General features: G+C 37.4%; 1 protein-coding gene across 1 annotated transcript in view; it reads left to right on the forward strand.

Annotated features, from left to right (window-relative positions):
• The window catches only part of LOC149008048 (Insulinase (Peptidase family M16) family protein), a 28,650-nt gene that overhangs the window by 6,863 nt on the left and 5,446 nt on the right, over positions 1 to 16,341 (forward strand). Inside the window, exons 4-16 of the mRNA XM_089167455.1 lie at positions 744 to 856; positions 2,940 to 3,013; positions 3,152 to 3,247; positions 3,345 to 3,464; positions 4,566 to 4,799; positions 7,127 to 7,275; positions 7,406 to 7,562; positions 8,718 to 8,873; positions 10,389 to 10,768; positions 11,173 to 11,322; positions 12,796 to 12,978; positions 15,669 to 15,872; positions 15,987 to 16,093. Of these exons, the coding sequence (XP_089023581.1) occupies positions 744 to 856; positions 2,940 to 3,013; positions 3,152 to 3,247; positions 3,345 to 3,464; positions 4,566 to 4,799; positions 7,127 to 7,275; positions 7,406 to 7,562; positions 8,718 to 8,873; positions 10,389 to 10,768; positions 11,173 to 11,322; positions 12,796 to 12,978; positions 15,669 to 15,872; positions 15,987 to 16,093 (2,123 nt within the window). The remainder of the gene's footprint in view (positions 1 to 743; positions 857 to 2,939; positions 3,014 to 3,151; positions 3,248 to 3,344; positions 3,465 to 4,565; positions 4,800 to 7,126; positions 7,276 to 7,405; positions 7,563 to 8,717; positions 8,874 to 10,388; positions 10,769 to 11,172; positions 11,323 to 12,795; positions 12,979 to 15,668; positions 15,873 to 15,986; positions 16,094 to 16,341) is intronic.

A 16,341-nucleotide genomic window follows, 5' to 3' on the forward strand; every position in this document is an offset into this window, starting at 1 on the left:
ACCCAACTGAACCAATCCTGTCTATAAAAAGCCTCTAGCTTAATTGAGTTGAGATATTTTGACTCAACATATTTCAACCAAGATCTTGCTGAGATCTCGGCCCAAGTCGCTGCTTCGGAAGGGTGAGATTGTGCTGGGGTTCAAGATCATGAACCATGAATATAGCTAGATCTTCCACTGTTTTGGGGCTGTAAGTAGAAGTTGATTTTCCATTCAAACTTTCCAGTGAAATTACTTAAATGTCCTCAATTGGTCATCCATGTGTCATGACTTTATTGTCCAATCTTTTCTGTGCCAATGTTGGATTGGCCTTATTTTATTAAAAAATTACCAGTCTAAGTAAATCTGGTCTGTTTTGAATCCAGAGTTAGCCCCATCTTTTCCATGCTCTTGATAAGCAGGCAGGTTTCCTTGCGTGTATGTGATCAGATTCATTAGTAGTCTTGAGATATTGCTATGATTTTGCTATAGAATATCGTTTTTGTGAAGTTTGCTTATTTTATCTTTTCTTGTACTCAATCTTTCTGTCACAATTTTTTTTCTCATCTTCTCTCAAATGGTCCCATGAAGCCAAGATGGTACATGCCACCTATTAGTGTGCCATAACTGCTGTAAATTCTGTGCAAGTTATGAAATGTGCAAATTTGCTCAATAATTTGGAATTGAGTTTCTCTTTATATTTGTTGTTTTAGCTTGGTTCTGTAAGGGTCATTGGTCTCCAATTTTACTGTTTTGTCTTCTAGTATGACAGTTATTTGTCAAAGCATGGTGGTTCGTCAAATGCTTACACAGAAACTGAATTTACCTGCTATCATTTTGAAGTTAATCGGAAGTTTCTCAGGGGAGCTTTGAAGAGGTAAAATATTTCACTATCAAGTGGTTATTGGTTTTATCCATTAGGAAAGTCCGTTGGTTTTTGAGTTGTTGTTTTCAGGTTGTTTGCTTATCTTGATGTTTTAGATAGGCTTAACCAATTTATCTCTGATATTCTTAGTGGCATTAAATTATCTTTGTTCATGTTTGCTTTGTATCATCAATCTTATGGATTGGTGGTTATTTTCTTTTTCCTGACAATTAAATGGTTTGTATTATGTAGAACCCGTTTATAATTGTAGGCATTCTCCTAGAACTTGGAGAGAGCAAAACCCCAATAAAGAAGGTATCCCTCCAAACCAGATTCCCAAATAGGAAAAGAGGTCCAATTACAATTTGTAATAAACATGTGCCTCTGCATCCTTCTGCAGCAGATTTTTGAGCTCCCTAGAGAACTCCAAAGATTCCCACTGCATTTGGGATTACCCAACCATACTTGTGCCATGTAATCTGCTGGTTGGTTCTGTTCCCTCCGCAAATGATCCCAGACCGCCAGCCAGTGGTTGTAATTGCTAAGCTTTAGTCACTTAGTTATCAAAAATTTATGTTTCTCCTTTTTTTAGTAAAAAATACATTAAAACTGAATTATCTTAATCAGAACAGTAAAAGGTGCTCTAATGGAATTCAATGAGAAGCTGGGATAAATTTGGTAGATGTACGTGCTGAGTCATTTTTAATTGCTAGAGGGTTTGTGTTCAAGAATCCCTTGAGAATGAGATTTTGTATTGTGACTTAATTTTAAACTCATAATGAAACCAAGTTTCGACCAAGGGTGATGCAAGTCATCAAAGGCGTGGAACAATCCCCACTTTGAATTCCTTATATAGAAGCAACATAAATGGTTGATGAGTCTAGCATGTGAAAAATATGAGTGGTCATAATGCTCCTTTCACAATGAATCTTCTAGTTCAATAGGATTGAGTGAATTTGGACCATAATGCTGAAACCATCTCTAAGTGCACCTTACAACCAGATGGCCGAGGTTTATTGTGAAAAAAAGGAAGAGACTAGAGATTCAACATGGGAAGATACAGACTAGAGACACAACACCTGCAACAGAAGACAAAGGAACGACCATTGAAGCCTCTCAGGGATCTTCCGAACCAAATAATTATCAACAACATAGTTGTCAAGTCGCCTAGGCTTCCGAGGGAGTGAAGAAAACCAAGGTGACAAGGCATTGGCTATGTGACCAGGCGACATCTGGATGGCCAGAACCATAGAAGGTCTTGAATGTGCCTAAGCGACTCCTTGACAACTATGGTCAGCAATGTGCCACTAAGAGAAGCTGCGTAGGAGATGTGGAGCAACTTGTTGGAGAGATCGCATTAGAATAGAATGCAGTCCTCTGCCCCACAGTAATATATTTATAAAGGAGTTACATAAATGAGGAAAAACTATATTCTAAGGTAAAGAGAAGTTAGTACCATGCATGGGTAATTCAACTAATGCAGGGAGAAATATCTAAAAGACAAAATAAACATAGCACATAACTCATATGTACCCCCACAGTACATATTGGTCAAGCTCTTCAGTCATGAACAATTCCATAAAATGTAATGTTGGTTTCACAACTCTTTGTTTTCTGACTTCACTAGATGTCCTTTGCTCCTTTTGCATCCCTAAAGTTGTCCCAGTTCCTTTTATGTCCAACCTATTTCTTCCTTCACATTGCTGAAGCCCTGGTAGTTTCGAGGACATGTATAGCTTATGGAATCTTGTATGGCTTTTAATAGAGCAGATTGGAGAAATGGAATCCATGTAGCTTACCCCATTTAGTTGGCATAAGGCTGAGTTGAGTAGAGTTTGTTTTACAGTCCATGGCTTTTTCTTCGACATACTGAAAATTATTTCAAATGCTAATGTGGAAATCCCATTAATTTTAGATTTTAGTTTGCTGAGAATTTTGAAAGATCCAAAAATGGCTTGTTGTGCTTGCAATAAGATGTTCTGCATTTATTATGTTTTTCTGGAGTGCCATTCTTTTACTTCTGAATACATATTTCTCTTTGTGCCTATGGTGAGGACTAAAGGAATGAGATTTTAAAATATGTATTTTCTTCCAGATTCTCTCAATTCTTTATATCCCCTTTAGTCAAAGCTGAGGCTATGGAGCGAGAGCTATTGGCTGTAGATTCAGGTTGGTTACAGTTCACTGTAGTCTTTATTTTATTTATTTAATTAATTTTTTTAACAATGGCTGATGCCTCATTATGATGCTGACATTTGTTCTTTGCATGCATATGGTACCCTGTTTTGTGTGACAAATTGGATATAGAGTTCAATCAAGTTTTGCAAAGTGATGCATGCCGCCTTCAACAACTTCAGTGCCATACATCTCCTCCAAGTCACCCATTTAACAGATTCTTTTGGGGTAACCTTGCAGCTATCAAACCTTATTCTGTTAAATTTATTGGTTTCATATCTAATACTCTGCTTCTTCTTCCTTTTTCTTTTTTTAATAATTAAAGGGAATAAGAAGAGTCTGGCTGATGCATTGGAGAAAGGAATAGATTTACGGGAGCAAATTCTACAATTGTACAGAAAAAATTACCATGGCAGTTCGATGAAATTAGTGGTCATTGGAGGAGGTAGAACTCTTTCTCTGTGATTTGGAAAGTTCTGTTTTGTTTTTTAATACCAAGCAAGATCCAGGTGGTGTACATGGGATTTCCCATTTAGTATGTTTTGCATTGTGGATTTCAGATTTTGTAGATTAGGATGGAATCTATGTATTGTATAACTTTCTGCATTGTCGGATAGGGGTCTGGGTCAGATGATGGATACAACCACACCACCACTACCACTAAGAACAGTTGTCCCAACTAAAAGGGGTCGACTACATGAATTTCTGCCTTCCAATCAGCTTTATTTGAGGGCATAGTAGATACAAGGCCTAAGCCGTGCATATACCTTCTCACCACTTCTCCTAAGGTTATTTTAGTATATGCCCCTAGTATCTAGCTCCTTGAATTTGGATTCAGTTGGTCCTTTGTATGGGGGCATTTAAGGGCCTCCATTGAATGTGGCCACACCACCCCAAAAGACTTTCTCATAATTTTTTTATTTACTGGAGCTACTTCCCATACCAGCTCTAATATGATCATTCATAAGTTTATCCTTCCCAGTTTGCCACTCATCCATCTTGGCATCCTCATTTGTCCAATGTTGAGTTTATCTATGTGATGCTTCCAAAAGCCTTTGGGTGGATCTTATCTAAATTCTGGGAGATCTAAATTCAAGCTGTAGATGCATGATAGTATTCCTTGGCTCCTCCTTTACACTATGTTCTGCTGTTTTTTTATATTTGCCCTGCCATTTTGGTTTTCTGGCAAGTCCCTTAATAGGTTATCTAGGTTTATAGGAAGTATTTCCTTACTATGAAGGACTATGTATTTAGTGGAGATTGTTCAGACATACTATATATTTCTGTTTTAGTTTCTTATGGTTTCTTCTTTAACTTTTTGATTTGCTTTATCTTGAATTATCTAATAGGTGATCTAATCTGATGTGTGACAGTTGAACTGAATGACATAACCTGACCCCTTAAGTGGTTTGACGATTTCACTTAGCTCAGGAACATTACTTTGAAGACATAGTTAAATAGGAAATGCAAGTGGCAACAAGAGCGCCAATGTGATGGTAATAGATAATATATCTGTATATTAATTGTAGTGTTCTCAATGCTGCAGAACCTCTAGATGTACTTGAGGATTGGGTGGCAGAAATGTTTAGCAGTGTCAAGGAAGGTCCTCAGTTAAAGCCAGAGGATAGGAAAGTGGCTCCCATTTGGCAAGCTGGTAAACTTTACAGGATAGAGGCAGTTAAAGATGTTCATACACTCAATTTAACCTGGACATTGCCTTGTCTTAATAAAGAATACCTGAAGAAACCGGAAGACTGCTTAGCTCATCTAATGGGTCACGGTAAGTTATTTCACATGCTTTGAAGGTCAAAAAATTGTTCCAATTCTAGATGATGTAAGAGTATTGTGACGGTGGTTAATTATTTTATATAGGCATCAGAATTTAAAATTGCTAGTAAACTGAACTGCTGGGCATTTTTGAATGGTTACCCATTATGATTGTTCTTTATTTGTGGCAGTATTGGTTTGTTCTATTTGTGCTACTCTGTACCCATCGTAAATTCCTCATGAGAAAATTGTTTCCTTGATTTTCAGTCTTTTTATGTCAACTTCTTGGATTCTTGTCCAGGAAGGGCTAATCTGACAATCAAATGTTTGTATCATTTCTATTTGAGACTTTTCTCTCCTATGTGGCTCTAAGAAGTAAGATAGTTTTAACATAAAATGGTGGTGTTTTGTGTGAAAGGAATGTGTTTATAATGTACTTTTAGATTCTATTATTTATTCTCTGCCTCTTTTAGTTCTATATCTCCTCTGTTTTGTTGGGTAGGTCCACACACTTTATTATTAAAATGTGCTAAGCGACCTCATTACTTGAATTAGAATAATTGACTTCAGCTTTGCGAACAAATATATTTTAACACAAAAACTCACTCCTTTTCCCCTTTTTATGCTTTTAAAAACACACCAATCTTGCCAGGGTGGTTTTCTATTTTAAACCCCAAAAAGGCGCGAATGGAGCAATAACTTGACGGTCTTCAATATTCTCACATAGTTGCGTCACAAACGGCAAAGTTTCAATCAATTGTCTGATGCCAATAAAAGATGGTTTATGGTAGTGGACTACCCAGCCGTCCATTTCCTAGTAGTGCTTTAGTTGGAAACACAATTTGGCAGCCCACTAGAAGACTGTTGACAACCATTATGACAATTATGCTTATTTCCCCCAAAACTGAAAACTTCTGACTATTAAGACCGCCTCCATATTCCAGCGCTGCATGGTTTGCAATTCTCAACCATAAATCCCTTGTTGGTTTGAGTTCATTGATAGGATCGAACTACCACAGTAGCCATGAACAGGGGGTGTATGTTGTCCTTTTGCTTCCTTTGTTGATATTTTTCTATTTTGCATGTGGTGCTCTATTGGAGCAATGGCTGAGGTACCATTGGTTGCAGTGCAGCCAACGGGGGGGGGGAGGTGGTTTGGGAGGTTTCCTTTGTCATCAAGCTATTGGAAAAGGAAATAAAACAAACAGAAAATACTGTTAGAAGGCACCAAGAAAATAACGAACAGAAACTGAAACAAATCAAGTCAACATAGAAATTTAATGTAGTTCACACCCCTATGTGATATGTCCATGGCTGAGCTGAAGAAGTTTCACTATATATGGAAGAAGATTACAATGGTGATCTCTCAAAGAACACCCAAAGTAGGGTTACAGATTCTCACCCAAAACCTAAAGTCAAAACCTTCAAATTTCACATCACTTTAACAAGAGAACATGATGCATTTAATTAATACTCCACCTAGATAAATGGGTTGGCCCATGCCCTCTCTTCCATCACGGATCACAGAACATGGGTCATTCGGGTTAAGTTTCTTTAAGAGTGCAATCTTCAAACTGGGTACAAGAATTCAAGGCACACATTTAAACATACCATTTTGATAGAGCTTTTCAAGTTTCCTTCTGCAGAAAGAAATATATGCCTTTGGGTACTTAAAAGTATCACATTCTTTTCACAGTCCTAGATGATGTTGAACTGTAATATCCTCAGGATGGGCACAATTGTGCGCATGGTTTCTCTTAAATATTGTATCATTTGATGGCCCATTTGAATTGCTAAAAATATGTGAAGCTTATGGCTTAGGGAATGGAGCAGGGAAATATCATTTTATAGGTCTTTATAAGGAGATTCAGTTTGGATCTTTGACATTTATCTTTATGAACTAGTGACCTAAAATGTACAGTAGATTGATTCATGTGCGTTCGCACATTTAGGAGTGATCCGCTGCTGTTAAACAATGGACATCCTTAGCTTCTTCCTTCTGGAGTCAGGTAGCACGAGTAGTAGGTTTTTGAATGCTGGGCAATAATTTAAGAGATCTGGTTTCTGTGGTATGCTGGTACACTCCTTAGTAAATTTTATTATGCATGCCTGGTAATTTAAAACTGCAACAAGGTATTCAGTGAATCTGACTCACATTTATCTATGCCTTTTGGGCTTCTGTGTCTGAGTTGTACTTCATCTGGAGGAGATGTCTTTATGGAATTTTTTTTCACAGACATTAGCTTTTTGTACGTGTACTTCAATTCTTTTAATTTTTCATATTGGTTTCTATGTACATGTCATTTTGTCTACCTGACAAGAAAAGATATTAATTTTCAGAGGGAAGTGGAAGCATGCATTACTTTCTGAAAAATAAAGGATGGGCAACTTCATTATCAGCTGGTGTTGGTGATGATGGATTGCAACGTTCTTCAATAGCTTACGTCTTTGGCATTTCCATACATCTTACCGACTCTGGCTTAGAGAAGGTACTCGGGATTCATTTCTTCTGCTAGGGGAAGGCTTCGAGGCATTGGCCATCAGGTGGATTTGGGCCGCATTGTTCCATGCCATTTTACTTCTTTTCTCCTAATGCTTAGTGCAATGATGATTTGGCAGGTCTATGACGTTATTGGGGTTGTTCATCAGTACCTTAAGCTGCTGCGTCAATCTGCATCCCTGGAATGGATTTTTAAGGAACTTCAAGATATTGGTAATATGGAGTTCAGATTTGCTGAGGAGCAGCCTCAGGATGATTATGCTGCAGAACTTGCAGGTTATTCCCCAGCCTAACTGTGCAGGAAAAGGAGGAGAGAGGGGGGAAAAAAAGAAAGAAGGACTTGCTCATTATTTTCTTGCACCTTTTATTCTTGACAGAGTTCTTTGCTGTGTCTATAATGGAAGTTGTAAGATTGTTGTTTAGAGAATTATCTAGAATAGTTGATAGAAATAGTAAATTTTCTTACCAGTTAGCATCTTGAACTATGGAAATGACTGATTACTATTTACTAATTAGCATCTTGAACTATGGAAATTACTGATTACTATTTACTGATCAGTGTAAACAACCGGCAAGTCCATGTATCAGTGCTTTATTTTGCAAATTATGGATACACATATGTTGATAAATAATAACAGAATATATGGTATGCAATTTTAGGAAAGGGGTGGGGGGGGGGGGAAGGGGGAAAAGTTAAAAATGCCATCCTGGTGGATGCGAGTCCTGCTGTTGCAGTGCCTGGAAGGTGCAGATTTAAGCAGTCTTATCCCATGATTCACAAGAGAGGCTGTTTCCAAGTTTCAAATCTGCAACTTCAAGTTGTAGTAGCAAAACTTAATCATTGTGCCAAGGTTTGCCTTGTCTTTGTAGCAGAATTGTTTTAAACCAATTGAACATGTCTTCAGTTTTAAGGCTTGTCCCAGAAGATACCAGAACCCATGCAGGTGACATCAATGGTGTGGAAGGTAGTATTTTCCAATTGTCAGTTGAAAAATAGTAATTATTCAAGTTCCAGCTTTTTATGTCAGCAAGCACAGTAGTTTTCTAAGATTTGTGTACTAAAATGGCAATAGTGGACTTCTGTTGGTCCTAGAAATTCCTGTTCAAAATCTGGCACCTTGGCCTTAGAGTGGTATAAACTGATGCGAAGAATATAAATTCTGATGCCAACTAGGATGTTCAGATAATTATTGTGGACCTCACTTATTGGCACACCTCTTCCCGCATAGTGTTTATTTCCATGGGGCAGTCACCTTGCTTGAGATTAATATTTTAGGCATACAAGAGGAATGTCTTTGTAATCTGATTAATGTAATGGAGTTTTTAATGATATACTTTTCATCTACAATGACTGTAATAATGAATTTTAGATCAGTTTCTGGTTATTTGTTTATTTTATTGCTCACTATCTCTTTTGGTTCATTCTTGCAGCAAATTTGCTTCTATATCCAGAAGAACATGTTATTTACGGGGACTATGCGTTTGAAGTATGGGATGAAAAACTCTTAAAGCATGTGCTGAGCTTTTTCACTCCAGAAAACATGAGGATTGACATATTATCAAATTTTACTGAAAAGCAGTCACAAGGTAACACCTGACACTTGGCTGGCAGTCTCGCTGTATATTTTTTTTCGTGGACTGACGAAGTATATCATATGTGTACAAATCTTGGAAAATTTTCTTGTGCATTGGTTGAAATTAATGGATACTGCAGATTTTGGAATTTGAAGTATGAGACATTTATCAATTGGATTTTCTTATGTTGCTATCCATTATTTTCTTCATTCCTGAGGCTTGCCAATTGGCAGTTCTTTAAGTGGCAGCTATAACTAATGTACTGTTTGTCCCTTTAATACCCTAGTCATTTTCACCCCTAGCCAAGGTTTCAAATCTTGGTTTTGACACTGGTTTTGACCAGCCAGAAATCAAGATTTTGATTTTGACTTTGTCTTGGTCAAAGCCTGGGATTTTCTCCAGGATAGGTCACACTTTGGTTTTGAAGTTTATAATAATAATAAGAGCAAATTGCATTGGCACCCCAAAATAGGGGCCTTAAAGCATTGACACCCCACTTTATGTTTAAAAAGCACAGAGACCCCAAAATTGGATTTTCATTGGATATATTTGTCCAATTTATCACTGAAAACCTTTCAGACATTGTTTATTATAAGGATATTTTGAAAATAAAAAGTAATTTAACTGTTTTCAGTGATAAATTTGACAAATAGATCCAATAAAAATTCAATTTTGGGGTCTTTGTGCCTTTTAAACATAAGTGGGGTGTCAGTGCTTTAAGGCCTCCATTTTGGGGTGCCATTGCAATTTGTTCTAATAATAATAATAATAATAAATTTTCTTTTTGGCTTGATTCTTGCTGTGCTACGTGTTTTTACTTATGGTTTTGAACCAAGTTTGATATTGTGTTCTTCATTCGGCATGATATCAGATAAGGTTTGACCGGGACATGATTCCTTAAATATAAACCAGATTCAGGCAATTCTATGTTTTTGGGATAGTGTTCCAGTAAAGCATTCAAACAATCCAAGATTGTTTAAATCTTATTTAAATTGAGGAGAATTGTGTTGCACTCAAACTTAGTTTGGTATTGCGTGAATGCTGTCATGATAATCCGAATGAAAATATTGTCTTTAACATCAAAATAAATGAATATTTTACAGTACTTCTCGATTTTTAACAGTGTTCTATGATGTAAAGATTAATGAAGTTTTTAGATTTGACAAAATCTCTTGCATTATTAAGCGGGAAATTGTGCCTACTATTAATGTTATTGAACTGACTCCCCCCCCCTTTCAGAATTAAATATTTTTTACTATTTTTATTATTGAATTGAAATGGGGTTGCTTATTCGAATATAATTACTTTATGAGTTGGAGTTTTTGTTCTTCATGCTTCTGTTTCTATATCATTGTCAATATTTTATCTTATTGAATCAAGTTTAAGTATCAAGTCCATTGAGTTTTTAAATATCTGGATGGCATATTTGCTTGCGAAATCTCTCACTTTTTTGGTTATACTAATTTTTACAATTTCAATCAAATGGTTGAGGTTTTTAATGTTCTTATTTTGTATAACCTTTTTCAGTTTTCCAATTTGAACCATGGTTTGGATCACGTTATACTGAAGAAGACATTTCTCCTCCTCTTCTGGCGCTGTGGAGTGATCCTCCAGATATTGATTCATCCTTGCATCTGCCTTTTAAGAACGAATTCATTCCATCTGATTTTTCTATTCGGAGAAATGACTCATTTGACACTCTTGTAAAAGTGAATCTTCCAAGGTGCATACTTGATCTACCATTGATGAAATTCTGGTACAAGCTCGATGAGACGTTCAAACTTCCTCGTGCAAACACGTATTTCATCATAACTGTAAAGGGGGGATATGATAATGTAAAAAGTACTGTTTTGACAGAATTGTTTGTTAGTCTTCTCAAGGATGAACTGAACGAGATTTTGTATCAAGTAAGTTCCCTGTATAACTACAATGGCTATATAAAAACTTTTCTTAAGCAGCATAGTCCCCTTTTTTCCCCAAATCTATCGCTGTTAAATTGATTTGATGTTTCATGCGGGTGATCTGAGAACTTTCCTACTTAGGCGATTCATATCAGTTTCTTTGGCTTTTTAAGTTTAACTTAAATGACATAATTGATCCCAAGTTTATCTCTATAATTCTATTGGTATTTTTTTTTAATTCTTTAAATTTGATGAAGACTTCAACACATTGTAACTATTTTTTGCATTGTGTATGTATATGGTTCTTCAGAACATTCTGTTATCTTTTTTAATAATATTCACTTTTCTTGTTCTATGAATTTGTTTTTCATATTTCTAACTTAAGTTATTTCAATGCCTTTATTTTGCAGGCAGGTGTGGCTAAGTTGGAAACGTCATTATCTATTATCAGTGACAAACTTGAGCTGAAAGTCTATGGTTTCAATGACAAGCTCCCTGTTCTATTGTCTAAAATTTTGTCCATTGCCAGATCCTTTGTGCCTACTCATGATCGCTTTTTGGTATGTGTATAGTATGTATTGAGCTAGATTGCTTTCTTGTTTTCTCCTATGTTCCACATTTTATATTCTATCATCTTCTTTTGAGAAGATTTACAAAGCTGCTAGTACTTTTATCTTACGGGAGCAGGATCCTGAAACCCTCTGTCTCTCATTTTTTCTGCTATGTGGAAGTGAGGCATTTGACTTTGTAGAGATATTTTCCACACATTACCCCATCATGTATTAATTTCAGAAGATAGTTGTGTATCTAACTTATGGTTTACAATTTGTGTCAAAAAAAGAAAAACTAACTGAACTTGGTGAGCATGAGCAACTGAAGAAACAAGTTGAAAATTCCATAAATTTTGAGCCACGTGGTTGAGATGAAGCTGCTAATATGTTGGCATCCAAGGGAATGCCCAAATGATTGGTCTACATGGCAGAAATAGAAATGAATGACATGATTGGAATGATGTTGTATTGTGTCTCAGCTGGTATCGGTACACCTTGTCCAGTTGGTGGTATTAAAAATAGTCATGACGTTTTGTGGAGAAAGTTTTCATCTGTTGTTGCTGAAGGAATGATACACACATCTAGAGTCATTATGACTCTGCGACCCTACTATATGAAGTTGATATGCTCTCCTGGCTGTTTGTGACAGGCCAATGTTCATCCTAAGACATGAAAACCCATGGGCAGGGAATTCTTTGTTTACTGTGGTAAGAGAAACAGCCTTCATTATTCGGGGTTAGTCAGCGATAAATAGAAAAAGTGGAGATGTTCAATAAGCGTGTTTGATGTCTAATGATTGGCCTTCAGCACTCTGATTCTGTGCTACCTGAGAATTTCTAATTTCCTAATGAGGAATTATGGATAACTATGTATTTTATACTGCAGTCATCTGGATGTTGAGACAAAACTGTCAATGTGAATCTATGTAATTTCATATCTTAAGTCTCTTTGAAAAAAGAAAAGAAGTGTATCTGTAAAATAAACTGAAACTGATTGTTAGCCTCTGAGGCTTCCCTGCTCAAACCCATTTTGTGGCATTTTTTTGATTGTTTTTACATAAGATGTCCTGATATGTTGCTAAAACCTTGTATTAGGGTTCTCTGTTTAAGTGACTGCAGATACTTGTACTAATATTCAGAAATTTATGCTAGATGATTCAAGTCCTTGTGCTAATTTGTTCTGTTCTAGTTTGAGTCTATCATAAAGGTTGCTTTGGTGGTGTGGGGTGTGTGATTTGAAGTGAAGCTGCAGTAAGTAGTGTAAATGCTTTTATCTCATTGGTTTTCCCAGAGATTGTTCAATTTATTATCCTTTGTCATGCTGCTTTGCCAACCACATGGCATTTTTGAGTTGCATGTCCTTCACTGCAACTATATAACTGTAGAGTTGTGTCAGACTCAGGTGACTTAGAAAAAGAAATTAAAGTTATTTACTATATTTTGGTTAGAGGTGCTGGTTTAACTGGTTTGGAGCTTTTAACAGGTTATCAAAGAAGATATGGAGAGAGCTTTGAGGAACACGAATATGAAGCCACGAAACCATTCATCGTACCTGAGAATGCAACTCTTGCGTAAGAAATTTTGGGATGTGGATGACAAGCTCGCTTGCCTTCGTGATATATCTATTGCTGATTTGAAGGGATTTATTCCCGGGCTTCTTTCCCAGGTGCATGAGTAGGCTGTATTCATATTGTCATCAGAATACTGCAGTTATTTTTCTGATAGCAGCAATGCTACGTGCTCACCCTTTTTAATCAAGGTCTTGGATCTCTTCCTTGTGTACCAATATTAATAAACCAACATACAGAGGGATTTTACCTGGTAGACCTATACTTCCTGAGTTATGCAGTGCCTGAAATAGACCAGGCTGATTGATTCTTGTTGTTAGATACTCTTGCTTATTGTTGGTCCATCCGAGGTTCTAATCTTGGTTTTGAGGAAGCTGGGTCCAAAGCCGTGATTTGCCAGATTTCAACCATAATCCAGGTCGTAACCTGGCACTTTCTCCATGCAAACTTAAACATTGGTTTTGAGGCTTAGAAGGTTTTTGTAGAGCTCTCAGAAAAATCTAAGATTTCCTGAAATCTGATTTAGATTAAAGGAATTATATTACAATCAAACTTTATTTGGCGTGCATAAATGCAATGACATTATTTATGTCAAAGATAACTATATTTCTGCACTTATGTCCTTCAGCATTTTTTTGACATATTAAGACATGAATTTTTTAGGTTTTAGAAAAGCCCAGCATTAGAAAGTTGAGAATTTCACTTATTGTTGAAAATCCATTATTTTTGGGTGTGTTCTTTGACTTTTTGTATTTTCGGGATTTGATTTTCGGACTGTTTTTATTGGATTTGGATGTGCTCTTTTTTCAAAACTTTTTATTTATGACTAATATCTCAAGTAAGGGGGGGGGGGGGGGACGGGGGGGCCCCCCCCCCCCCCCCCCCGGGGGGGGCCCGGCCCCGGGCCCCCTTTGAATATCTCAAGTAAACAAACTAACGAATATGAAAATAAATATCATCATGTTTCAATGGGATAAAGTGAATTTTATGCTTGGTTCAGGCCACAACTTAACATTTTGCAACCTGTTGAAACCAAGTGTAAAAAGTTTAACCATATTTCAGTCCCATTGCAGTTTTTAGCAAAATAACCATGGGGGTCGAGCTCATCCGGTCTGTCCTCTAATCCTCCTATCTCTATGGGTGTGGTATCTTTCCAATCCCCAAGTCTATCTCTTCGGCAATGGAATCCCTCTTCTGTGCCTTTCTCTGGAAGGGCCAGGAATCGAGAATCCTCTCGATTCCTCCGCTCCATCAGTTGGTCTAATATATGTTGACCTAAATCTGAAGGGGCCTTGGAATCCGCCGATTCAAGAGGTCAATTCTGCTGCTTTGCTCAAGCTAATTTGGAAAATTGTTTCTAAACATGACTCCATTTGGGTTGATTGGGTCCACTCTTCTCTCCTCAAATCTAACTCCTTTTGGACTGCCCCTATCCCTTCTAACCCTTCTTGGATCCGGAGGAAGCTTCTCCTTCTAAGACCTTGAGCTTTCTCTGCCATCACCACCCATGTCTCCTCTGGTTCCTCGACCTCCTTCTGGCTTGATCCATGGCATCCGATGGGTATTCTCTTTACTCTTTTCCCTCCTCGCACTGTCTACGAGACCCGCATTCCCAAATCAACCCCTTTCTCGGCATTCATCTCTCACGGTACCTGCGACCATCTCCCCCATCATTGTCTCACACAAGTTTGGAACTCCCTTCTTCCCATTTTATCCTCCACCCATGATACATTAGTTTGGCTCCCCCCTCCACAAAATCCTTCTCCACATCTTTTGCTTGGAACTTAGTTCGTACCCCTTCTCCCTCCCCCCCTTGTCCCCCCTTGGTTTGGTTCAAAGGTCATATTCCTTGTCATTCCTTTACCCTTTGGCACACCCTTAGCCTAGCTTTCCCCACCCTAGCTTTCCTTATTAGCCGTTATATCCCTGCTAATCCCAATTGTATCCTTTGCTGGAATGGTACTGAGGACATTGAACACTTATTCTTCCCTTGCCCTTTCTCTAGTTCCATTTGGAGAAAAGCCCTTGCTTCCATTTGGCTTGCTCTCATCGCTCATTTGGGTTTGATCGTGATTGCTCTTGAGTTTTGAGTAACTTTTCAGGTACCTCCTCTATTTGTGACCGGATCGGTAGACTTGTTTTTTGTGCCATGCCACCATCTGTGGTGGGAGCGTAATCTCAGGCATTGGATGTCTAAATCCCGTTCTATTGATTTGATTTGGAATGCAATCCACTTTGATATTTCAGCTAGGATTTCCTCTATTCCCCATCCCCCGGTTGTTGATTCCCCCAAGGAATATGCTCATTGTTGTATCCTGGGGGATTAACTTCCAATTACATCCCTCTCGCTGATCCTCTCCCTTTGGATCCTTCTTGTTCTTCGTTGTTTCGTTTAATTTAATTATTTATTCATCCAAAAAAAATCATGGGGGTCTATCTTCTGCGTTTCTCTGGTTGGGGAAGTAGTTTTCAGTATATAAAATAAGAAATGGATGAGGCGTTGTGGGGTGGGAAGGGGTCCAGCTGGTTTCTAAAATTTGGCTGAGGAAGTCCTTTATGTTGGCCTTATATAATATAGTTTTATTGCTTCACTTAAAGTCACCAAAGCCTGCAGCTCTGTTGTCAGTGTTCTGAGATGGAGGTTACATAATCTACTCCCTTTTTTGTTTTGTTTTGTTTTGTTTTGTTTTATTTTATTTGATTAGTTATTTCTTCTCTTAGTCGAATCATTATTGTTTCTTGTTGCGACTTTGTGACTAACTACAATTTCCTCTCTAAATCTAAACAGTTTCATGTTGAGGGTCTTTGTCACGGTAATTTGTCAGAAGAAGAAGCACTCAATATTTCAAATATCTTTAGAGAGAACTTCTCTGTGCAGCCACTCCCAATGGAGGTGAGGCATGAAGAGCATATTTTATGTCTTCCAACTGGTGCAAACTTTGTAAGAGATGCACCTGTGAAGAATAAGTTGGAAACAAACTCTGTGGTTGAGGTAGCTTTACTCTACTGGGCTTACACTACCATTTCATTTATATATTGGCCCTTTGAACCTCTCACGATGTCATCGATTCTATTTGTTTGCTTTTCTTTCCTTGATTCCTTGTAGTACTATTTTCAAATTGAGCAAGACATTGGCGTAGATTCAACCAAGTTAAGAGCTTTAGCAGATCTTTTCAGTGATATTATTGAAGAACCATTTTTCAATCAGCTAAGGTGATGCCATCTTTTGCTAATATTATTTCAAGCTGGTTTTTTATTTTACGTCCTGTAAAGTACTGTTATTAGGACTGAAATGCCCTAGGGAACTGCTAAGCTGGTGTCAGGTAAGTGATCTCTATATAAAAGTTATGTTGATCTATCAGGTTACACCTGTGCAACTTTTGTGAGCACTTAAACAATTAGTGCATTGTCAATAAGCGAATGAACCAATTGCTGACCACATATTTCTTTTTGTTGAATTG

This window comes from Hakea prostrata, chromosome 8 (genome assembly GCF_041222555.1).
Source record: "Hakea prostrata isolate BN-2017 chromosome 8, UWA_Hpros_2, whole genome shotgun sequence".
In the NCBI taxonomy this organism is placed as follows: Eukaryota; Viridiplantae; Streptophyta; class Magnoliopsida; order Proteales; family Proteaceae; genus Hakea; species Hakea prostrata.